Here is a 25,459-nt window from a genome sequence, read left to right as displayed (position 1 = left end):
CTCCATTACCAACTGCATGAAGTTTCACTCAAGTGGATCAAACACATTTTCCATATTTATCACAGTGACACTCCTTGCCCAAAAGGAGAACATTTACAAAATAAAAAAGCCTTCAAATAATGGGCGAGGTAGTCCTGCCTGGAATAAAGCCTGACTGATCAGAAAGAATAATGTCCGGCATCAAAGAGGTCTAACGTCCAATGGTTCCCATCCTGGCGTCAACATCGATATGATTTTGACTTCAGCCATAGAGGGCGCTACGTTAACATCAGTGGGGGCTCAACACATCCATGTAGTTAGTATAGAGCGCCTACGGCATCCCTTCACCATCAGGGGTCTTCCCCGTGGTGAGACCCTCATGGCAAGTGCAATTTCTCCAATTACTATGGTAAGGTTCAAAGCTTGCACCTGATCAAGTGATAGCAGTTTTATCTGGACAACTTGAATATAGTGCTGTTTTTTCCCTGATTGATTGCAATTTACATGTTGACCACTGTGCTATCCCACACTCTGATGTCAGCAATTGGGGAATACATGCTCGCCGCTCAATCATCCAAGCAATCTGCCCGCCCATTTCCCTCTTGCTGTGCCCTTTAGTGATGAATGAATTATAATGATGTGACCCAAGTCTACTCCCTATACTTCTTCCTTACCCGAGTTATCAGAGGGCGCCTAGAGGGGTCATCAACTGCCTCCCACTCCAGTGTAATAAGCTCAACTTCAAGTTTGTGTACATTTTGTTCCAAATCCTTCTTCACATCATGTCATAACCAGGTAAGCACCCCCTAACAGTAACTTTGAAGGTGTCCCACTCAACAGGCACATTTCCTGTGGAGCCCTTGTTAGATTCAAACTACTGAGCCAATCTTGTTCGAAGCGAGTCCCTCTAAAAAGAATCTAGCAGGGCCACCGCCTGGAGGTGCTACAATGGTATGCTAACCTGCATACTCCACCTCAATGTCAACTTCAGTGGGTTGTGATCTGATACACAAGCAAATGTGGGTGACACAGGAATAAATTAATTCTGGTGTGACGCATGTGTGTGGGGGAGAACAAGAAGAACTCTTTCGCAGTCAGGTGCACTATATGCCTATAGACAAGTAATTTCAAGTTGTCAAGTCACTTCCTGAATCTGGTTGCTAACAGGACGGCCTGCGCACCTGGGAGTGCAGGCAGGTATCTATCCATGTCCGCTGAAGGGGTGCACGTAAAATCCAATCCCAGTCCCCCAAAGAGTACAGAATTCAACAGAGCCCTCGCCACCAGGTAAAACAAATTCAACTGCACCACATTTGGGTGTATACATTCACAAATCTTTTCAAATGGCCCCCCCCCTCCCCTGGGGAGGGGGGGTTGGGGGTCTTTCTAAATCAGCTTAGGAGGCCCAGGGCGTGCCATACATGTGGTCCCTCCACCTCTGCATCTACCCATCTCTTTCCCATCCAAGTGGGTCTCCTGTAAGTAAGCATGTTACGCATACATTCGGTCTTTTGTTCAGACTTCCCATACCATGGACATTTCAAGTTAGAAAATGTACATTTTGGTCCATCATTGCAAGTGCACTCCATTAAAGGAAGATGGAGTCCATGCTGCATCTATACACAGAGTAGGCTGGACCCCAACTATCCTGTACTTGCTATCCACGGCAAAGTATGAGCAAATGAGCAGTCGATCCTCTAGCAAAAGGAAGAAATTGCCACGCCTGATCAACAACAAACCTTTAACAATAGCCCCAACTGTTTCCCACCTGGAGCCCAGGGAAAAACACACTGCCACCCCACACAACCTGTACTCACCAAAATGATGAGCTGAAAGTTTTCAGAATCATAAGTCACTGAAAATGCTCCAACTGCTTTTTTGAAGTCCTTGTGTGCAGATTCTTTGGCACACCTAGCAAAAGAGCAAAAAGGTTTTGAGATTGTTTGCGTAACATTTTATTCAATTCTTTACATTTCGACAATGAGAAATAAATATTTTTTGGCTATCAAGGTAAAATTGTTGTAGAATAAAAGTACATGGACAGTAATTGTTTACATTAAATTAGTACAGTATCTTTCCAGAATTTTATTTAAAAAAAAAAAATATATATATATATATATATATATATACACACACACACACACACATGCTAGTAAAAACGGTAAAATGAGAAATTGTTCAAGTATTGCAAACACTAAACTAGTCTCATCGAAAAAAACATCAAAATATTCATGGAGACCACATTGAAATTGATACTTGGGTTAAACATCAAAATGTAAAACCTGTCAACTGTTTGAGAACTCTCAATACTTACACCAATAAATTGATGAACGCAACAACACATCCATAAAGAACACATATGCTAACAAAAATAAATATATACAGTATATATCAATGGCAACAGGATAGATTTAATGTCTCTGCAGTTGTAATCAATATCATTTGTGATGGCATCTGTCGGTTTCCTTATAGCTAAGGTCATGGAGTTTGGCACTACCGGAACCATAACTTTGTTTAGCTTGGCTTATCTCTCCCCCAATGAATATTAATGGTTTTAAAAAAAAAAAGGAACATTAGTGGTTGGAGGCAGGGCAATCAACCATGCCTCTCATCCTGGACTACGGAGGCTAAGCGCTGCACCCAACCAGGACTGCAGTCTCTGCTTTGCATGACTAAAGGCACCGCAAAATGGGGGATGGAACCAGGGCCTTGATTGTGACCAGACTTTGCAACCAACCACTAACAAACCCTATACTTAACCACAGGGTTGAGAACTTATTTCTTTTTTTATGTTAGGATTCATGAATTTCATAAAACACTTGAATTTTGAAATCTATGCATTCACTGGAACTCGCAAGTTCAGGAAAATTGTGCCTATTTCCAAATACAAAATTGTATCCACATGGTCCTGGATGGCAGAAAAATGTACATCATAATAAGTGTATTCTGATTATTTATCCACCATTCAGCCATAATTATTATTCCCCTCTCTTCTTCTTCGAGACGGTCATCATGCCCCTTCCCCTTTTCTCGCCGTTAACTATTTTCCCCCATTTAGGGGAATTAGCAAACGTTTGTCTAATTTGGAAATTTCAAGATTGTGGGAAAAATAATTAAGCTACTGATCTGTAAATCACAGTCTTGAAAAATTAACATTCACATGACAGAACTTTCAAGCTTGGAACTATATAGGTCAAGGTATCTTCTATTATTAACTCAATGCCAACATGACACATATTTGAAAAGCTAATATCCAGGGTAAGATTTATTTTACGGATTTACACCAAATCAAAACAAGCACTGGCAAAGCCAAATAGTCTTGATTTGCCATTGCTTGTTCATTGCCAGTATTGGTTTTGCCAATGCAATATAAGCATTTCTTTATACTTCCAAGAAAGCCATTACACTGGGTGTAGATGCAATGTGGCAGTCACTTTGGAGGTATAAATTTCCACATTCGGTCATTTTGGCATATCTTGTATATAGTTCTAAGATGACCGCCAATTGCACAATGATGTAACGCGATACCCATCTTAGAAACATAAAAGATAACCTTCCCAGATGTCCAGCCTAAGTAACTGACTTTACAATACTTGTAAAATAGCATAAAAAGCATTCGCAAGGTAAATAGCTGTGGTTGCTATATTGGAATGCTACATTTCTCTACTTCAAAGATGGCTGTCACTGTCATGTGCAAAGCAGTTTTCCTAGTATTGAGTCCCACGTCACATTCATGTATGCATATATTCATTATAAATGCAAGGCTTAGCTCACTATTTCCATGCTTGCATTCATTATAATATAAAGTGTCATTACTTGGTATAGGATGATAGTGCATGAATGTTATGTATAGGGATCCCAGATTTATGTTTTTTTTTTCCACATTTCCATTTATTTAAACATATTTATTTTTTGCTCATTTTATCTGTATTCTTTTGTATTTAGTGAAAAAAGCAATGTCTGTATTCCCACGTGTATTTAACCAGTATATGCATACTGATGTTTGAATGCCCAGTGAGTTTTAGTTATTCACACAATAATGCAGTCATCTGAAAATGATTCTATTGCACGTGTTGAAGACCGATACAGCCATGATGACACCAAATGGAAGGAGTTTGAACTGATAAAAAAAGACACAAACCACGAAGCGTAGGTAGCGCCAATGGGTGGGATAAATAGAAATGTGAAAATAGGCATCCTTGTTGTCTAATACAGCTATGTAATCACCTTGTTGAAACAGAGGGCTAACACCCTGCAGGGTTACCATGTAGAAGTAATTGAAAAAGATGTACCAGTTCAAGTGCCGGAAGTCTAGGAACGTCATGAGGGAGTTGTCCATCTTGGGGATAAGGAAGCAGAGGGCATAAATCCTTCTGACCCGCTGATGAGTAGGTACTAGTTCTATGGCCTCTTTTTGAAGGAGTGTTTGTACCTTTTCAAACCTCTTCTGTTTGGATTAGCATAGGGCGGAATGTTGGGAGGAGGTGTGAGACATTCTAGGCAGTAGCAGTGGCATACTATCGTTCACATGTCTCATATGATTTCTTGCCAAAGAGAAAAGAAATCCTGCAGACTTCCCCAGACAGGTATTATGTGATCGGGAAGGGGAGCAGAGAGATTCAGTGTCTAGAGGTGGAGCCCCCTTTGCCGGAACCTCCCTTGCCCCTGTCCCTGTTGCCCCTGTAAGCACCCTTAATGTACCCTCTGTGTGTCTATTGGTGGTAGCGCTGCTGCTGCTTGTGGTAGGGAGGGATAGGATGTTGGGAGGTGTCCTTGGAACTGGCCCTCTACTAGTGCCTCCAGTGCTGACGAGGGCACACGGGCTATCGGGATGATCTGACAGGACTCGGCCTTCATCTTCCTGAAGATCTTTGGAAGGAGGGGAATTGGTGTAAATGCACAGGCAAATATGCTGCACCATGCAATCGAAAGGGCATTCCCCAATGACCCCTGATGAGGAGGTTGCCAATTTGCGAAGAACTGGCATTTGGTGTGGGGGGGGGGGGGGGGATGGGGAGCTAGCGAATAAATCCAGGTTTGGTTTGCCCCACTGGAGAAAGATGTGATCTAGTGTGTGCTTGTCCAATTCCCACTCGTGGCAGGTAAACTTGAGTGTGCTTAATGTGACTGCTACGGTGTTCAGTTTCCTGGTAATGCTCTGCCGTTAGGTACACCGTGTGGTGGAATGCACCATTGCCAGATTAGATGGGACAGTAGGCAAGATCTGGGATCCCCTTGTTTGTTTATGTAGTGCATGGTTGTTGTGTTGTCTGTTCGCACGAGCATTGCCGATTGCTGAATCCTGGGAAGGAAGGCCTGTAGCACGAGATATACTTCTCTTAATTTGAGAAGATTGATGTGTATGTCGAGATGTGAAAGAGGTCATTTGCGACTGACCTGAAGGTCATGGAGGTAAGCTCCCCACCCATCCAGGGAGGCATCTGTCATAATTACCAGCGGGGATGGCGGAGGAAGAAATGGGAGAACTGCAGAGAGATTTATAGAGTAAGTCCACCAGTGGAATGGCTTGATCATGAGTGCAGTGAGGTGAATGATGTCTTGGAATGTCTCTGTCCCGAGTCCATTAGGCGTCCAATGCTTCCTGAAGTGGAGGCATGTGGCGGCAGCAGTACAGTATGCATTGGATGCAAGAGGACATAATGACTAGGAGAGACTTGTACAGGTGAACTGAAAATGACCATTTTTGAACTAGGCAAGCCAGAGATATCAACTTTCGTTGTCTCCCGATAGTGGGATATACCATGTTGAGGTCTGTGTCTAGTATGGCTCCTAGGAAGATTATCCGCTGCTACAGCTGGCGGGTTGACTTGCCCGGGTTGAGAGTGAGTCCTAACTCTTTGAAGAAGCAAAAGCAAACCTTGGTGGATGCCTTTACAGACTGGTTTCTATGAGCTTTCACAAACAAGTCATCAAGATATGGGAAGACTTGATGTTGCTGCTGTCTGAGGCAAGCTGCGATGAGTGCCAGGCATTTTGTAACAAGCATTGGCATAGCCAATAGGTCTCGCTTTTTGGACCGTATAAGTATTTCGTTATGCAGCAGAATATCCTTGGTGCAACAACACCAACTGTTGCATGGCTAAACACTTATAAGGTCCCAAATGCGAGACCTATTGGCTATGCCAATGCTTGTTTTATTTCTGCTTCTGCGACTGCATGGACGTTTGCAGTAATGTTTTCAGGTGAGTGTTGCATTGGGCTACATATAGATGATCCTAGCGCTCAAAACAACAGGCATCGTAAGTGTGCGCGTATGTTTACTGGTTAAATAAAGTGGAATTATACAAGTAGTTTCAATCTTTTACAACACGGAAATCAATTTTGGAAAATAAAAATAGGACAAATACAGACAAGATGGACAAACAATTTATAACTATAGATGGAAATATTTAAAAAGTATTGACATAAAACTGAAAGCAGTTATTTTGGGTAAGAAAACCTTGGATACAAAAATTACTTTAGGTTCCCACAGTTTCAAATTATAAAAAAAGACACTGAAATGCTATAATTCAATGGACACAGACGTTACTTGTCAAATGTACAGAGAACGCTGGCTCTAAAAATATTTGAAACAATTTTTATTGCAAACTGAAGGATGTGGGTACCACAGAAAAAATATATTGTGAACTTTGACACTGCAATTCTATTATTGCATGCTCTTAGATAAGCTGTCGATAGCAGAAAGCCAGGGCGCTGAGATAGTACCGTATTTCCCTAATTTTAATTGTTGGGGTGAAGTCAGAGGCGCATGAGCGTGGGTGGGTTTGACCTCATGAACGTCACCTCTTCGCATTTGCGGACCCCGCGCGAGTTTGTGCGGCATGCGCCGATGGCAATGACTTCACTTCCACCCGCCATGATCAAAGAGGCCTTAGAGTGGAAAGACTTAGGTCACTGCCCCTGAGCTGGGGAGGTGGAAGTCACATGTTGCTGATGTAACTACGGGACGAACGCTGATGTCCAGGATCAATGTGAGACATAAAGATTTTTTTAAATTAGCTCACAGAGTACTGTGGATAATGTGGAGTCAGAATACGTCTCAAAAGTGAGTACGGAAAGTGAAAGTGATCGCGGGGAAAAATGCTACCACCGGCCACAGCTTGCAGTGCATGTGCGCGAGTGGTGCGCGCGCAGCAGTAATCACGCCATATGGCGCCTCTGCTGAAGCGCGCGCCCACGCACATGCACTGCAAGCTGTGGCCGGCGGAAGCATTTTTTGAAGCCCTTACTTAAAGTCTCGCAAGAACAGCGCAAGCGCTGGGTCAGGCGAGACCTAAAAATGAAGGGGGCAGATCTGAGATCCAATGGTAACAGAGGAACTGTAAGTAGCTGCCGGCTATAGTGAATCTGAGGAACTTTGTGTGTTTAGGATGGATGGGTACATGAAAGTAGGCATCTTGGAGGTAAAGAAATTATAAGCAATTTCCTTTGTTGAGGAGCTGCAACGTCTTAGAGCATAATCATGCAAAATTATGGTTTCTTGCGATATTTGTTGAGATCCCTCAAATCGAAAATGGGTCTCCACTGTCTTGACTTCTTGCAGATTAAGAAGAAACAGGAGTATAAACCTTCACTTCTCTGGGAACGAGGAACTCTTTTTATCATCCCCTTTTGCAGAATAGTTTTGACCTGAATGTGAGGATGGGTAAGTTCTTCTGGATGTATGCATGAGGTGGTGTTGAGGGAGGGGTTTGTATAAATTTCAAAAGATCTCCGAATTGCACTAGGTCTAGCACTCATTGATCTGTAGTGATCTGTCTCCAACGCTGTAGGTGTTTGGTAATTCTTGCTGGTACCTTGGGTGGAAGAAAAAAGTGAGGATGGTAGCGCCTGACTGAAGCCATCGTCAAGATTGTGGTCTTTGCCCTGTCGTCCTGACCATCCTCTGAGAGGAGGGCGGTGATATCCAGCTGATGGTGCTTGTCGCTGCTGATACTGAGAGAGGAATTGTTGATTATTGGAGGAATATGTTGGATAACGATATTGCTGATACCTTCCACGAAAGGAAGACTGGCCTCTTCCTGGGGCACAACAAACCTTCTTATCCTGTAAAGCTCCCAATGATTTGGCAGTATCAGCGCCGGTTTTCATGGCTTGTAGAGTCTCATCAACGTGCGTTCCAAACAAAGACCTTACCATTGTATGGCAAATCTAGTATGCTCAAAATTGGTCACTTTGAGCCATCCCTGATGGCATAGAACCGCTGCACCCGCAAGCTGCTGAAACCCTGTGGAGGCAATGTCCATGGTACAGTCTATTATCTTTGAGGAGGAACGCTGACCTTCCAGCAACACTTGTTTTGTTTCTTCTCTAACATGCTTAGGAAGCTGGGCAATATATGGGGCTATATCGGACCACATTTGTCAGTCATAGAGGTCAAGGAGGGCTTGAGAATTTACGGCCCTTACTGTGAGGGCCGACATGGATGAAAAGCATTTGCAGATGTTATTCAGACGCCTGGAGGCGCTGCAAGAGCGTGGCAGGATTCCGTGATCTTCATTGCACTGCCTGGAAGATGACTGAGTCCGTTTTAGGTTGGCCCCCGAGGAAGGCTGGGGCATCATCCGGGGCCTTTTACTTTTTGTCCAGCTTGGTATGGCTGGTACTGTTGCCAGGTTGCGCATGATTGTAGGCTTTGACTTCACACATAATCAATGATGGGTACAGCCTTTACTGTTTTGCAAAAGGACTCCATAAAATCATACAGGAAACACTCTTGTTGCGTGGCAGGAATAAGAAGGTCAAAGCAAGTGGCCGCCCTCTCCAAGAGGATGTGGAAAACCTCAATGTCCTCTGGAGGTGAGTCAACAATAGGAGGTTATGTAGAAGCTGGTGCCGGCAGGACATAGTCGTCCCATTCATCAAGGTGATCTAGCAACTCACCTTCTTCTCTCTCTTCGTCAGATGAGTTTGGATCCCACAAAGGCACTACTAGCGGAGAGTGGTGCACTGGTCTAGAAAGAGGTAGAGTCTCTGGCCGAGGAGTGAGCAGATGAGAAGGCACAGGAGCCATGGGGACTGGTGCATGGTGTACAGAAGTAGTCACTGGAGGGAAGCGTGTCTTGAAGTGGTTAACACAGCCTGCAAATCCATCAAGAGAGTGGACGGTACACATACCATATCTTGTTGGTATTGTTGAGGGTCCTGTGAGTAATAATCGTCGGCGGTGTCATCAACGAGGAAAAAGGCAACTCTGGAATTGTCGTCGACTGGTTAGATCAGACTCCTTCAGAGTAGCTCACAGCCTAGAGTTCATTTTTAAATAAGCACAAGTTCATATTTTCTTTTTAAAGTTAGGGGAAGGCTGTGTTTATTTTACATTATTATAATCAGGCTGCATATAGCAGGGCCTGGTAATGAGCAGTGCAGTCAGATTTAAGACCCATGCAAAAAGAACAACTGATGGACCGAATGCTAAACAATGTCAAGCATTCACCCCAGTACGTAGAACTGGGACTAAATCCACAGTGTTTTCTCCCTATGCCATGCCAGTTTAAACCCAGCCATTTGCAAATCAGTCTTGACCCTGCTCCCGATAGGAACAGTCCAGCCCGAACTGCCGAGACAGGTTCTCCCTGGACCAGAAACAAGCACCCTTAGACCGGTTTCGGGGTAAAAGAACAATGGATTCAACCCAGATCTGTTAACTGGGGGTGAGTGGTTGAAAGGTTTCAGCACTCAATCCATCATCTTGATGTGTTTGCTATGTTCGACCTAAGTGGCCATGGGTATGCCCAGACGTGGGTCCCTTGCTTGGTGGAAGAGGTGTGGCGCAGCGGCCAGGGTGCCTGACTCCGGACTACAGGGTTCAGGGTTCGATCCCCGGTGCCGGCGGCAGGTTAGCCCAGCACCATGTGACTCTGGGCAATAGCTCGCTTAATCTTCCCGACGGCCCCCAGCGCCGGGACACCACTTCGGAGGTAGCTGTGCGCTTTACAAATACTGATATTTCATTTTTCATTTCCTTGCTGGCTGTGCCACTGGATTAAAGCAAGCCTGGCTGATGACGGGTGATACCCCAAAATAGGCTGGACTGTTCCCATGAGGAGCAGGGTCAAGACTGATTTGCATATGGCTGGGTTCAAACTGAGGTGGCATAATGAGCAAACAAACAATGGATTCAACCCTGATCTGTTGACTAGGGGCGAGTGTTTGAAAAGTTTCAGAACTCCATCCTCATCTTGTTGTGTTTGCTAGATGTATGACCCATGCTGGGGCACAGAGGTGAACAACTGAAGTAGTGAGGTATTTAACTCTCCTTGTCAAGTCAATATTGGAGCTGTGAACAAAATATTGTTTCTGAATGACTTTACATATGGAAAATTAAAATTAAAAGTTACTTTAATGATTATGTTAACTCTTCACTTAAATTTTCCCCCATTTCAAAGTGTCACATTTACAAACAGCAGGCCTCTTGCAGTAGATACTGTGCAATAAGTATAAATGAAAAATACTGCAATTTTTTAAAATGAGATATGTAAAGTGCAGAAAATAAAAAAAAATCAGAAAGCTTTTCTGCACTTTACATTTTTCCCATTTAAAACACAATTATTGTATGTTTGTGCTATACATGTAAGAGGGCCACATATAGCAAAAGGTATGTCCTGTGCTGCAACTACATACACAGACTCTCAGTCACCAATATAAATATATCGCATTGATACGCACTCATGTTTATACATCTCCAAAGACCCCGTTTTCACGGACACACGTAGCAGCCCTGTCATAGTGCCTCTAGTACAAGTATTTTGTTCAAACCATAGTATCCGGCTCCAATGACATTAAGCAATAGGCAAAGTCCGAGAAGCCGGGCGTAGGGGTGTATGGTAACAATTCACAAGTTGTTTAGCCTTCAAGAGCTCATGATTGTTTTCAGTGACCACAAGTATTTCTCTCTACAGAAAAGGCTGGAGACCCCTGGGTTACAATCTGTGGACAGGAAATCACTCATGTTCAGAGACGCCGTCATTGGTTGCTGCGTCGTCGACGATGGGACAGCAAAAAGTTCACCATTGACGACACTGGTGCTGCAGCCGTCAATTAAAACGTTGTCGAGGTTAATGCTGACGCTGTGGACACCATTATGGTGGTGACTGTTGATGCCACTGAAGATGCTAAGGAAGGCGTTGTGGATATCTTCGTCGATGGAGATGCGGTCAACAAGCCATCCTATGGCGCTGCTGACCACGTTTTTTTTTTAAAGACATGCTGTATCACAGGTGGAGGTGTTAGGGGCTCTGATGTCAACTTCTTGAGCAGTTTGAAAGTTAAGTTGTACTTTTTTTTCTCCTTTTTTGGTGGAGAAAGTAAGATGACTTGGAGAGGCTTCTGTGCTTATGAGCACCCTCCGAAGATTTTTTCGAAGCCTTTTTCAGAGGTTCCTGAGAGGTATGGAGTAATGGATCTTCTCTAGCTCTTTTAACTGGCATTTTGGAAGAATTCATAGACAAGGTGTTGCTTTTTGCATCAGAGAATGGGTGGTCTCTGGATTTTAGTCTCTGTAGCCATAGAAGGAGAAGTCCTTCTATCCTTTAAGGTTTTATTAGAAAATGTTCGGCATAACCTTACAGTCCCTCGGTTTGTGGTCTGGATAGAGCCAGTATGCACAGTCTTCATGAGGATCATTGATGTGTAACCTCTTCTTGCAGGTGCCACAGGATCTGAAGAGCCCCTTTTTAGGTGTCTCTTGCATGGTGGAAACCAGTTTGAAGCACCAAAATAACAAGTGCAGGTAGCTGTAGAGGAAAACTACCAACGTAGAGAAACAACGCAGTGAAAATCTTTAACAGGTAGTTGTGACTGGAAGAAACTGAGCAGAGTTCAGAGGAGACTCACTAGCACGACGTGCAGTAGAAAATCTGAGGCACTGCAGCTTCTATCAGGAACGTTCTAAAAGGTGAAATGGTCTGATTGGTTGACTTTTAAGTTTCATCCTTTTTTAATTAAGGACAGTAATATGTTACTAAAGGCCCTTGACCCTCTATGCTATATGTCCATTGTGATATTGCTTTTATAAGGAACCAGGGACTCTGATCTCGACTACGGAGAACAATTCAAGCTTGTGAAGCTATGAAAGTTCCAATACTGGAGTAACTGTAAAGCCTTTGTATCAACGTGATTTAGTGAACTGTATATCCTTAACATTAGTAGTTGGCACAGTAATAGTTCTTTTTAAAAGGTTAATGTGATGTTTTTAAAGTTGAACCTGAACATTTTGTGCATGACCTAGGTCTATTTATTAACTGTTTTGTCACTTTGGTTTGTAAGCAACGCAAAACCTCCTGAGACCGTTTTGAATGAAGTGGAACTTGTAATATATAACCTAAATATTGCTTACGAGCTATATTGATATGTAGAAATATACATTGTTTTATTTCAGAAATTAAAAATATGCTGAAAATCATCACCTACTTGTGGCTACTGTTTATTCATCCTAAGAGGATATATTTTTTATTTAACATTTTCAGCATATGGCAGCCACGTCTAGAAAGTGGCCTTTGTTCATTATTTTTATTTTTGTGGCTTTGCAATGAAAAAAAAAAACTCTTGCTCTACCTTCCTAAGATTAAAGACTTGCTGTGCCAGTGCTTGCTTACTGTCACTATATTTCCTCAGGTTAATTAGATAATGCTTAGGAATAAAGAGGGACGAGGGACGAGAACCTGGTAAGCAGTGTCATTATTTCAAACTTACTGCGAATAAAAAAAGAATATAGATAAGGTACCATATCTAATAATCTGTTGAAGCAGGAGAAAGGGAGGCTAGAAGAGCAAATGTGGAGAAACCTGAAACATTCGTATAAACCTTTTTCAGTGAAATGAAAACAAGTTACTTACCTGCAACTTTGGTTCTCCAGTATTGGAAACTTTCATAGATTCCCATGCTTGTATCATTCCCCGTCGTCGGAATGGGAGTCTCGGTAAATAGAAAAATAACATAGCAGTAAATACAAAAGAGAAAGAAAGACCTAGGTCTCATCTCATTTTGTAGTATATCCACCTCTTTTTGTAAAAGAGACCAAACTAAAGCAACAACCAATTAGATTAGCCTCACCCCTTAGAACCTTACTGAGAGAGCCTCAGATTTTCGTAGCCGTTGTGTAACAGAGTAACTAAATTTGCTGAAGGCTGAGCTTTCCCAGGGGAGGAGGGTGGGCGCATGGGAATCTATGAAAGTTACCAATACTGGAGAACCAAAGTTACAGGTAAGTAACTTGTTTTCTTACTCCAGTATTGGACCTTTCATAGATTCCCTTAGCTTGTATCAGAGTAGTTAGCAACAATGCACATTTTGTGAAATAAACACTGGCATAACCCTGTATGTATAGTCACATAAGCAATAACCAGATATGCAAAACATTAGTCAGAAAACATCATATGATACAAAATGTGCAGTAACAATAACAGGAAGGAGGGTTAGAAGGGAAAGCTCACCGCTCACTGGAAGAGGTTCCTGAGGACTGCTTGTCCCACTGCTGTCTAGCTCCGCGTGGAAGAGTCCAAGCAGTAATGCATCGTGAATGTATGGGCACTGCTCCATGCAGCCGCCCTGCAAATGTCCTTAATCGGCACTCCAGTGAAAAGAGCAGCAGACGATGAAACTGATCTTGTGGAGTGCGCCCGGACCCGCCCTTCTAGGGGCTTACCAGCCGCTTGATGGCAGTTATGGATCGCACTGGCAATCCAACGTGCAACTCCTTGCTTTGAAAGGGGAAGACCTTTGCGCGGTGCACTAAAAGCGACAAAGAGCTGTGTAGATTTTCTGCAATCCTTGGTACGTTGGAGATAGAATTTTAAACATCTTTGGACATCCAAGGAATGAAGAGACCTTTCCGCTGGAGACGTAGGTCGAGGGAAAAAAGATTTTAGAATGACCGGCTCATTCAAATGAAAATCCGAAGGCACTTTGGGAATGAATTTCGGATTTGTTCTCAGAATAAGAGTGTCCTTCTTAAACTGTAAAAACGGATCCTTTATAGTGAGAGCTTGAAGTTCCCCAACCCTCCTGGCAGATGTTAAAGAGAGAAGGAGGGCCACTTTCCATGAAAGGAATTTAGGATCCGCTCTATGAACAGGCTCAAAAGGAGGTCTCATGAGTTGAGCAAGAACCAAATTGATTTGCCACATGGGAGGCGGAGGTCTGACCAGAGGGAAAACTCTAAAGAGTCCTCTTAAAAATTGTTTGACAATTCTTGCCGACCTGAGAGAAGGACCAGAAGCCGTCCGTCTGAATCTAGAGATAGCAGCCAGATGCACTTTGATAGAAGAATGAGCAAGACCTGACTTGGCCAGAGACAAAATGCAAGGTAAGATTTGATGAGGAGCAGAAGAAAAATGATGGATGTTCTCTCGGCGGCACCACACGAAGAAACGTTTCCATTTGGAACGATAAGTTTTATTCGTACTCGGTGCACGGGCCTGAGCTAGCACTTCCTTACATTCCTGAGGGATATCTAAGTTTTGAAATTCTCGGTGTTCAGGAGCCACGCAGTCAACTGAAGTGAGCTCGGATCTGGATGCACCACTTGGCCCTGGGACATCGTCAATAGAGAGGGAATTTGCCGCAGATTAATTGGATGATACTGAGAGAGCAGGAGGAGCTCCGTGAACCAAAACTGGCGGGGCCACGCTGGTGCTACTAGAATCATTGTGCATGGCTCTGCTTTGATCTTCCTGAGCAATCTTGGAATTAGGGGAATTGGCGGAAAGGCGTAGACAAATGCGCCTGACCAGGCCATCGAAAGCGCATTCCCCAACGACCCTTGATGGCGTTACCTGCTTGCGTAAAAGTGGCATTTCCTGTTCTCTGGAGTGGCGAACAGGTCTATGGACGGAGTACCCCAATGATTGAAAACCTTCTCGAGAATGGCTTGATCCAACTCCCACTCGTGACAGACCAACTTCAGACGACTCCAAGTATCTGCTGTCGTGTTGAGGGTACCCGGAAGATGTTCTGCCGAAAGAGCGATTTGGTGATGAATCGCCCACTCCCAAATCTCTTGGGCCTCTTTGGAGAGCAGCTGAGATTGTGTTCCATCCTGTTTGTTCACATAGTGCATAGCCGTCGTGTTGTCTGTACGGACTAGGACGGTTGAATTCCATATTCGTGGAAGAAAAGCCTGTAACGCTAGCCGAATTGCCTTGAGCTCCAGAAGGTTGATGTGGAGAATGCGTTGTTCGGGTGTCCAGTGGCCGCTCACTTGAAGGTCTTGCAAGACCGCTCCCTGCCTTCTAGAGAGGCGTCTGTTGTAAGTATCAGAGGAGCTGGAGCAACTGAGAAAGTGAGACCCTTTGAGATATTGTCCTTGATCATCCACCAGCTGACCGCCTCTTTCATAAGAGGAGTGACGATTATCTTGTCGTCGAACGATCCCTCTGCTTGGCGCCACTGCTTGTCTAGTTGCTATTGGAGCGGACGCATACGAAGTCTGCAATGCGGAATTAATGGAATGCAAGATGAGATCAATCCTAGAAGAGATTTGTATAGGCGAACAGACAGACCGTCTTGCTTGTAAACGACGGGCGGAGGAAACTAATCTGTCCTGTCTTTCCTCTGATGGAAAAGCCTTGCAAGAAGCTGTGTCCACAATGGCCCCCAGAAACTTGGCTGACCTGGAGGGATAGAGGACTGATTTCTCTTTGTTCAACTGAAGTCCCAGATGTTGGAAAAGTTGAATGCAACTTTCGACTGCCTTTATAGTTGCCTGAGACAATGGTGCTTTCACCAACCAGTCATCCAGGTAAGGAAAAACTTGTAGCAATTGTTTTCTGAGAAACGCTGCAACTGGTGCCAACACCTTCGTGAATATCCGCGGATCTGAGTCCGAAAGGCAGGACCTTGAATTAAAAGTGGCTCTTGGCTACTGTAAAGCGTAGAAACCTCCTGTGGGCTGGGTGAATAGGAACATGGAAGTATGCGTCCTCGAGATCCAGAGTGGCCTGGGTTGAGAAGCTTTAAAATGTCCTGTAGGGATACCATCCGAAACAATTTTATGAGCTAGGTGTTGAGCTCCCTCAGGTCTAAAATTGGACGCCACTTTTCTACTGTCTTGCGAACAAGAAAGAACCGGGAATAGAATCCTTCGGCTCGTTGGGACAGAAGCACCGGTTCTATTGCTCCTTTGAGAAGCAGTTGGTGAGCTTCTAGACATAGATGTTTGGATTCGGTGGCTGAGGGGCTCTGGATGGTGGAAGGTGTTGAAACTCCAGCGTGTGAATAGGATGATATTGAGGACCCACCGATCCGATGATCTCCCAGTTGTGGAGGCATTGTGATATCCTGCCCCCCACTAGTGTTACAGGGGGCGAAGGAAGAGTAGACACAGCCTGAACGCCACTAATGACGTTTAGAAGAATCTCTTCCCTGACGTCCCTGTCGTCCTCTTGAAGGCTGGTGAGAAAAAGACGATGATTGGCCCTGGCGCTGAGAATACTGGGGTCTGTAAGATTGCGATTGCTGTGAATAGGAGGAATAGTGCTGCTGTTTATAACCACCTTTGTACGAACAAAAACCTCTCCCTCTTGCCCCACGGAAAGGTACTTTGCGGTAATGCAAGGTCCCAAAGGACCTTGCCATATCTGTGTCCTTTTTTATTTCCTGCAGTGCATCGTCCACATGCTTACCAAAAAGTATTTCTCCATCAAACAGTAGGTCTAGGATATTATTTTGAACCTCTGGACGAAACCAGGTGGCCCGAAGCCAACCTTGTCTTCTAAGGACTGCCGCACCAGCCAAAGCGCGAAAAGCAGTGGTAGCAATGTCCATTGCACAATCTATGATCTCTGAAGAACGCTCTCCTTCCTCCAGAATCTTCTTTGCGTCAGCCTTAGATTCATCTGGTAGCTGGCCAATGTATGGAGATAAATCACACCACATTTGGCGATCATATCGTCCCAGAATTGCTAAGGCTGCCCTGACAAGAAGGCTGGACATAGAAGAGAATCTTTTTCCCACATTGTCTAGTCACCTACCCTCCTTATCCGGTGGTGTGGTAAGGGGCGCCGACGGATTCTTTGACTTTCTTTGGGCCGCTTGAGGTATGACAGAATCCGGCTTCGTTTGGCCAACCAGACAAGCGGGACCATCAGCAGGGGCCTTATATTTCTTCTTCAGCCGAGGAAGAACAGGGATGACGGTAGCGGGAGACTGCATCAAATGAATCCCCTCACTCCATACATGTTCCACAATCTGGATAAAATCGGACAGACTTTTTGACAGGTTCTTTAAAATCATAAAGAAAGCATTCCGATTGTAGAGAAGGTATGGGAAGGTCAACCCGTTTGGAAGCCCTTTCCATGAGGTTATGGAAACCTCCAATGTCCGCTGGAGGAGAATCCACAGGATCCGGCGACGGTGAAGCTGGATCCGGAATGACATAGTCGTCCTATTCCCTATCTGGATTTGGCGCTTGTCCTACGCTCTGGTCATCGTCTGATTAATCGTCATTCCCCGTGACGATATTCTGGTGACGTTCTGATGGTTCCTGGTCCGAAGGTTGAGGAAGTTGAGGAACTACCATAGTCAGCGGTGGCAGTGGTGGCACCTACACTGATAGTTGGTCAGAGGGATGTGATGGAAATCTCCTCTTGAGCTGAAGATCAGTAATAAGCGAAGACGGCATGGCTATCATGCCCTGCTGCAACTGTTCCTGTGGTCTTGTTTGTTGCTGGTATTGTTGCTGGTCCATAAAATAGTCTTCCGAGTCTGAGTCCTTGTATTTTACTCGGAATTGGGTTGGACTATATGCTTCCCCATGAGGACCATCCTCCTCATCTGAAAATTCCTCCTCTTCAAAAAGTAGTGCCAGAGGTAATGGTGTCACCCTCCGAGGAGATTTCATCTCTGGTGTAATCTTTCTTTTTATTGAAATTTCCACTTTTTGAATCATCGACGTCGACGAGATAGTCGTTGGAGGGATCGTCGATGAAAATTGGACCGACGACGACGATGGAATGATCGTCGACGGTTCCGTCCACGAGCTCGTCGTCAGTACCACTGTAGATGACGACGTCGACATAGTCGTCGACGACGTCATTTTTGCCGTCGCCATCGTTGATGTCAACCTCGTAGACGTCAATGTAGTCATCATCGTCGTTGACATTGTAACTGGTATCACCTGTATCGTCGACGATGTTGCTGTCGACGCTGTACTCGTCGACGCGCCCGTCGACGGAGCTGGAACTAATGAAAGGTGAATCTTTGATGTCGTCGTCGACATACCTGAAGTTGTCCCCTCTGGAGGTACTGAAGCTGATTTTTTTTTAACAGCTTTGGTTTCCCAGATGGTGGAGGGGAAATAGAAGGCCCATGGCTCGCCTTTTGAGTAGAAAGTACCTCAGAAACCAGTCCTTCCCTCTCCTTTGCACCTCAGTGAGGAGATTTTAAGGGACTGTGCCTGTCAAACCTATCAGAGGTTTTTTGCAAGGCCTTAGCAGGGGGGTAAGCTGAAGTTGAAGGAGAAGACCTACCCCTCTTTTGGTATCTCCCTGAAGATGTTGCAGAGGAGGTCTCATCGCTGTCACTGGATACAGCCTCCTTTCGTGACTTTAGCTTTTGTAGCCAGGTTAGTGAACGTCCCTCGCGGTCTCTAAGGGTCTTTGATGAGAAGGTCCGGCAGATTTTACAGTCAGTGGCCTTGTGGTCAGGGTACAAGCAATAAATACAATCCTTATGCTTGTCCTCCACATAAAGCCTTTTCTTTGAACAAGTGGCACAAGCTTTAAATAAAGCCTTTTTCTCCTTGTATGACATCCTGAAGAGAAATAGCAGTGAAAAGATGAAAAAATCCAGACGTTGAAGAGAAATCTGAGCAGAGCTCAGTAGAGACTCCCTTAGCACAACGTGCGGTAGAAAATCTGAGGCTCTGAGACTCTCTCAGTAAGGTTCTATGGGCTGAGGCTAATCTGGTTGTTGCTTTAGTTTGGTCTGTTTTACAAAATGAGGTGGATATGCTACAAAATGAGATGAGGCTAGGCCTTTCTTTCTCTTTTGTATATACTGCTATGTTATTTTCTATTTACCGAGACTCCCATTCCGACGACGGGGAATGATACAAGCATGGGAATCTATGAAAGTTCCAATACTGGAGTAAGTTGACATTCAGCTGCATGGCTAGAGCTTCCAAGGAAAAATGTAAAATATTCAGACTACTGAAAAAATCTTGAATGATTAAACATAATTCTTCTGTTCAGTACTCAAAACAAAATGTGTCTTTCCAAAGAATTTGTTACAGGCGGCATGACAAACCACATGTACTGCCAGTTAGAGGAACCAGGATTCTTGTAACTTAATTTAGGCCAATGCAGCCACCTTTATTAGAGTGAAGAAATATCTGAGAGTAATAGACTGGCCCATATTAAAGGACTATCTCAACATGAGTAGGAAGGATGAACAGGTACAAAGGATCAACTTACCTGGGTAGAAAACCATTACATCGAAAGGGTCTAGGGTTTTTAAGCATATGAACTGAAGGTATGGCCACTATTAGCATTGTCTTCAGAGTGAGAGTTCATTTCAGACAACAGTACAAGAACATGAATGAGATGTTTACAAAAGTCAACAAAAAAATCATATCCCACTGAGGAACAATGAATAGAGTGAGAGGAAACAAATCAATTAGCCTTTTAGAAACCGTGCTACTAGTGGACATCTATAAAGGATAGCTGGCCAGGAAGACTCATATAGAAAGAGAAGACAAATACTGTTTAACAGTAGCTACTCAAACACAAGGAGATGATGGACGGAGCGCTGAAACATTTCAGACACTCATCCTCAGTCACAGATCTGGGTTAATTCATCATCGTTCTTTAGCTCGCTTTGCAACCTCATTTCAGACCCAGCCATATTCTAATCAGTCTTGAGTCTGTTCCTCATGGGAACAGTCCAGCCCAAACTGCCAAGCCAGATCTTTCCTGGACTGGAAACAATCACCCTGGGACCAGTTTCAGTGTAACACTCCTCATCAGCCTGGCTAGCTTGAATCCAGTGGCAAAGTGAGAAAGGGACCCGCGTCTGGGCATACTCTGCCAACTTAGGGCAAACAAAACAAACAAAAGGAGATGATGGACGGCGCGCTGACACTTTTTTAGACACTCACCCTCTGTCACAGATCTCGGTTGAATCCAGTGGCAAAGTGAGCAAGGGACCCACATCTGAACTGGGGTGGCGAAGTGAGCTAAAGAACGATGATGGATTCAACCCAGAACTGTGACTGGGGGTGAGTGTCTGAAAGGTTTCAGCACTCCGTCCTTCATCTTCTTGTGTTCGCTTTGTTCGCCCTAAGTTGGCAGGGTATGCCCAGACGTGGGGCCCTTGCTCAATTTGCCTCCGGATTCTTGTTTCCGGTCTAAGGAAGACCTGGCTTGGCAGTTTGGGCTGGACTGCTCCCATGAGGCACAGTGTCAAGACTGATTTGCATATGGCTGGGTCTGAACTGGTGTGGTGAAGTGAGCTTACAAATGGAGATGGATTCAATCCACATCTGTGACTAGGGGTGAGTGTCTGAAAAGTTTCAGCGCTCCTTTCATCGTCTCCTTGTATTTGCTAACTGTAGCTACTGCCAGACCCTACAGGGCAAGAAACAGTGTGAATCACAAGATGTCGAGAGGTCCCACTGAAAGGAATTCAGGCCTTACAATTCGCACCATTGAACAAACTTGTTCCGAAAACATGCATAAATGGAATCCAGTGTTATTTCCTGGCAGCTTATAGGACATCAGAAACCTCAGCAGGAGACAAAAGTACTCTAGCTGGCACTGCTCAAACTCCAAGCATGCAGCTGCGGTGTTTGAAGATGGGGTCAAGGACCTCCCCACCCTCCTGCAGGAGCAAGACAATTCAGTGTGGTACACAGGAACATATTAGCCAACATCAATATTTATTACAGGGTTGAAAGTTGTGTGCTTCCGAGTTATGAGCTTTTGTGTGGCAGTCATTTTTAGCGGAGATGGCACAGGCCTCAGAGTCTGACTTAAACAGTTCTTCCATTCAGGCAACGTTCTGGGCCCTGGGAAGATGCTCTGCCAATGGCATTTCATTTGACTCTTTCTTTCACCATTTGGATAATTTCAGCTGACTTCAAAGTCATGCCAGAAATGGCTCAGACAGGGCATCTGTGTCAGCACTGAAGTGGGTGCCAACAGAATGGATAACAATTGCTTACCTTAGACTACCTGATGCATTTCAGTTGATGATGCATCAATGAAACTGAGTTGCGTGGTCCGAGCCCAGACCCTACTTGCAGATATGATGTCGATTGACAAGTCAAATTTCTTGTGGCATTTGTGACGGGGCTTAACCCTGGTATATTCATGGGACACATCTGATAAAAGTAGGGGAAATTCATTGGCGAAGAACTGAAAGAGCTCTGATCCATAGTTGATGAGATCAGATGAAAAGGAATTGACACCAACGTGCCGGTTGGAGCTTAATATACTCTGCTCTCATCATATTCCATGGGTGGAGTCAAGGATGAAGCTGCATGGTGCTCCCTGGCGACGCCAGAGAGCTAGTGCTGTTGAAGTTTCTGCACCAGTCAAGAATCTGGAGGACTACTCCTATGTTGAGGAATCTACAGGGAGATGCATCCATCACGGAGACATTTGACCTAAGCAGAGAAATTCCACTGGTGAAGAACAGAGAGAGCTCTAAACCTACACTGCTGAAATGCAAATGAAAAGGAACTGGCAACAACGTGCTGAAGGGTGCCTAATATACTCACTATTACTACATCCCATGGGTGGAGTCAAGGATGCAGCTGCATGACAAAGTTATTGCTGTGGACGTTTATGGACGAATGAGGCATCTAAAGGAATATTCTTAAGTTGATGAATATACAGGAATATGTACCCATCAGATATTCAAGTCAAAATGCATCCCAGAGTCAACTTCTCATAATTAAAAGAATTGTATCAAGAGCGCCAGCAGACTCCCGCAGCGCGGGGCGCGCAGTACTGGGGGCCGTGTTGAGGCCCGAGTGCCCGTTTCTGCTTCCCTTCGCTGGGATGGGACTCGGTCTCCCAGCAACCACCACTGCTGCCTCTAAGGGACGAGGAGCCTCCCGGTACTACAAGAACGCCAGCAGACTCCAGCAGAGCCGGTAACGCTGTACTTGGGTTTGTGCTGAGGCCTGAGTGCCCGTTTCTGCTTGCCTTCGCTGGGTTGGGACTTGGTCCCCCAGCAACGACCACTGCTGTCTGTAAAACAGGAGGAGCCTCCCTGACGCTACAAGAGCGCCATCAGACTTCAGCAGGACATGCACGTGTGTGCCCAGGCAGAGAGCGCCTATCTGTACCCATCAGTGACCAGATGAGGCCGGGCTGGGCCACATTCCTTGATTTTACTCCACCCGAACTATGGCAGTGTCGGCATTTAATTTTACAGATTTCCCATTGGACTGACAAGGTGAGCTCAGGTAACAAGATTTGTTATGGGGAAAAGGAAACTCAATACGGCAGAGGGTGTTACCACCAGCCCACTAGAAAAATTCCCAACGGGCACAATGGGGGCTCTGAATAATGAAATAAAACATACCAAGGATAAACTTAAGACAACCCTAAAAGTAACTTTAAAAGCAGCCGCCATAATAGTAAGTCACCTGCTCCTATAGTTCCACCCGCACATAAAGTCGATCACTAGTAATAGACTCCACCTTAGTGCAAACATAAGTGGACGCTCTCGTCTCTGTCCCCATAGAAGTTCCATCACCAGGGACCAGCGCAGTATCCCCCAAAGAAAAAAACAAAGCAAAAAGGTTCACCACGAATGGGCCATTCAAAGCTCCTTCTCCTGCAAACCGGCATTAAGGTGGGAAAGCGACAGTCCGGGGCTATGGACAGAATGAATGCCCCTAGTGGGGATGTGCAGGGAGGACATAAATTGGCGACAGTAACCCTTAGAGACATTAAGGATACATTGGTTGCTATGGAACAGAGTATGTCCTCCATGATTCTATCAATGTCTAATCGACTGCCCTCAGTTGAGACTCTGGTACAGTCTTACACCGGAGTCCTAGACAAGTTCATGAAGGGTGTGGTTTGTAACAAGGTAGACTTAAATCAAATAGAAACAGAGATGAAAAGAGGGGATGAACAAGAGGGTTGCTTGACGAGCATGGGTACCAGATCTAATGTTGGCCAGGAGTGTCACGAGGCGGATGTAAATATAAATAAAATTAACAAATATGTACCAGCCACGAAAAAACAGGAAGATAAGGGACCCAGCCCCCCTTCCACAAGGACTATAGACCTGCCGCCTGATTGTGTACCGTATGTGGTCGCCCTTGCAGGAGTCCCCCCTATGCCCAGAGAAAAGGAAGAAACCTGGGGCCCATTAAAAAACAAATGTGTGTATTGGATAGGGGAAAAGACTGAAGGGAGTCAGTGAATTGTCCATCAAAAAAATAATGGTCAGACGAGTGAGCTGGGTGGGTAGAGGAAAGAAAACTATTGCAAGTGATTGCGTGATTGTGAAGTTTTGCACCCCTGCTCTAGCTGAGAGGGTCCTACACGTATGTAGATCTAATGGTCTGGTGACTAATAATATCTCTGCTTCTTCTTTAGACCTAAAGAGACTGACATAGTCCCACAGAAACCCTGATATCAGACAGAAATAGGAGTAAATCAGGCGGGACTTCAGCTAGATGCCTTTAGAATACCAGGGGAGCCCTGCAGAGTGAGTAAGATGTTTGAGTCCCTTTCTGAGATGAATGAACAGGATTGACTCGAACCTGATCTAGGTAATTTTTTTGAAACGTTCAAAAAGGTGGGGATCAAATTTCTGAGCCAATGATCAGCAAAGAACAATTGTGAACCACAAATGGAAATCCCAAGAAGGTTGTGCGAACAGGAGTGAAGGAAATTGTAGGTCAAAGTAAAGGCTTGCATGCATTTGCAAACACTAGGGTGGGGCTTGGATCATGGAATGTGGCAGAGATTAAAAATAAGATTGATATACCCTACTCGCACAGCCTGTTACCAGATGCCCATATCCTCTGTTTGCAGAAAACATGGGAAACAACAGCCCATCCTACTGATGGATATCCAGGCTTCTTTACCACGGCTAAACCCTCAGTGATTGGAAGGGCAAAGGGTGGCCTCTCAACCTATATCCTGAACACCACACCTTGGAAAATCTTGATATTTCTTAATGAATCTCCCTATTTCCATTTATTATTATGTCAGGTGGGAGAGGCATGGGATATTTTCTTAATTAATTTTTATAATAACGGTTTGGATAATTTGAGAACCGCAGTAGTTATGGACTTGGACCTTTTGATCCAGAGTTATATTCTCGCATCACAAACCTGTGAGCATTATCTTGCCAGGTGATTTTATTATACACTATTGTCCATTTGTAGATAAACTAATCTGTGGTATCATAGATGAACAAGGTGTGCTCCTCACCCATTTCAAACATGATACTTAAGGATCAGCCCTGAACAGTCTGATGGTGAAGTTAAGCCTTGGGATCCAAAACAGAAAGTTGTACCAGAGTGATAGTTTAGCGGCTATATTCTCCAGAAATGATTATGAGTCCTCCATTGACTTTATTATGATTTTTGAAGCCCTGAATCCAGCTATCAAAGGATTTGAAGCCACCTTTAGAGGGTTTTAAGGGGCCTCACGAACCTTCAACTGAGGTGCACATTGCGGAGGAGGGTTGGGTTCATCTTCTCTCAGCCATTTATGACGATCATCCTCACACAAGATTACAGCAAGTGGCACATAGTGCAGGGAACCTAAAGACCCATGGTATAGATATTCCACAACATTCCGTTGCGTGCGTGAGTTTGGCTGAGGTCACAAGGGCCTTAGATGAAAGTAGTAATGGAAAGGCCCCAGGTCCAGATGGGACACCTCTGGATATGTACAGGGAGCAGCAAGATCTCTGAGCCCACTGCTTACGAATGTCTATAATGCCACTATAGTGGCAGGCCTTCCCTCTTCATGAACATCCTCAACTAATATCCCGAGATACAAATAATATACTGGTGGACATCCAATTTGGTTTTAAAAAGAGGCTGAACACAGCCCACCAATGTTTGAATCTAAGCACAATCATAGAGAAGTATACAGTGGCTAAAAAGGGGTCATTATATCTATCCTTCATGGATTGGTCTACAGATTTTGACTGCGTGTCACACTCAAGGCTGTGGAAAATCATGGAGGATCTGGGGATCGAGGTAGGACTTACCAACTACATTAGGCAACTGTACACGGATGTAAATGCCTGCGTACGTTTCGGGAGGGATTGTGAGTGCTCAGCTAGCTTTAACACCGTAAGAGGGTTCAGGCAGGGGTGTATTTTAGCCCACTTCCTGTTTTACCTATACACAAATCCAGTACAATAAGCCCTAAGTCAATCCGCCAGGGACATAGTGCCCCCTCCCAATTCTACTTTATGCAGATGATGCTGTATTAATTACTAGAACTGGTAGGGCGTTACAGGGTCTAATTGAGGA

General features: G+C 44.6%; 1 protein-coding gene across 8 annotated transcripts in view; it reads right to left on the bottom strand.

The window, feature by feature from the left end:
• The window catches only part of FMR1 (fragile X messenger ribonucleoprotein 1), a 491,218-nt gene that overhangs the window by 290,171 nt on the left and 175,588 nt on the right, over positions 1-25,459 (bottom strand). For all 8 annotated transcript variants that reach the window (XM_085607992.1, XM_085607991.1, XM_085607997.1 and 5 more), the window contains one exon: positions 1,797-1,890. In XM_085607992.1, coding sequence (XP_085464118.1) covers positions 1,797-1,890 — 94 coding nt within the window. The remainder of the gene's footprint in view (positions 1-1,796; positions 1,891-25,459) is intronic.

Source organism: Triturus cristatus, chromosome 5_2 (assembly GCF_964204655.1).
Source record: "Triturus cristatus chromosome 5_2, aTriCri1.1, whole genome shotgun sequence".
NCBI classification, from domain to species: Eukaryota; Metazoa; Chordata; class Amphibia; order Caudata; family Salamandridae; genus Triturus; species Triturus cristatus.
This window is presented reverse-complemented; position numbering and strand designations above follow the sequence as displayed.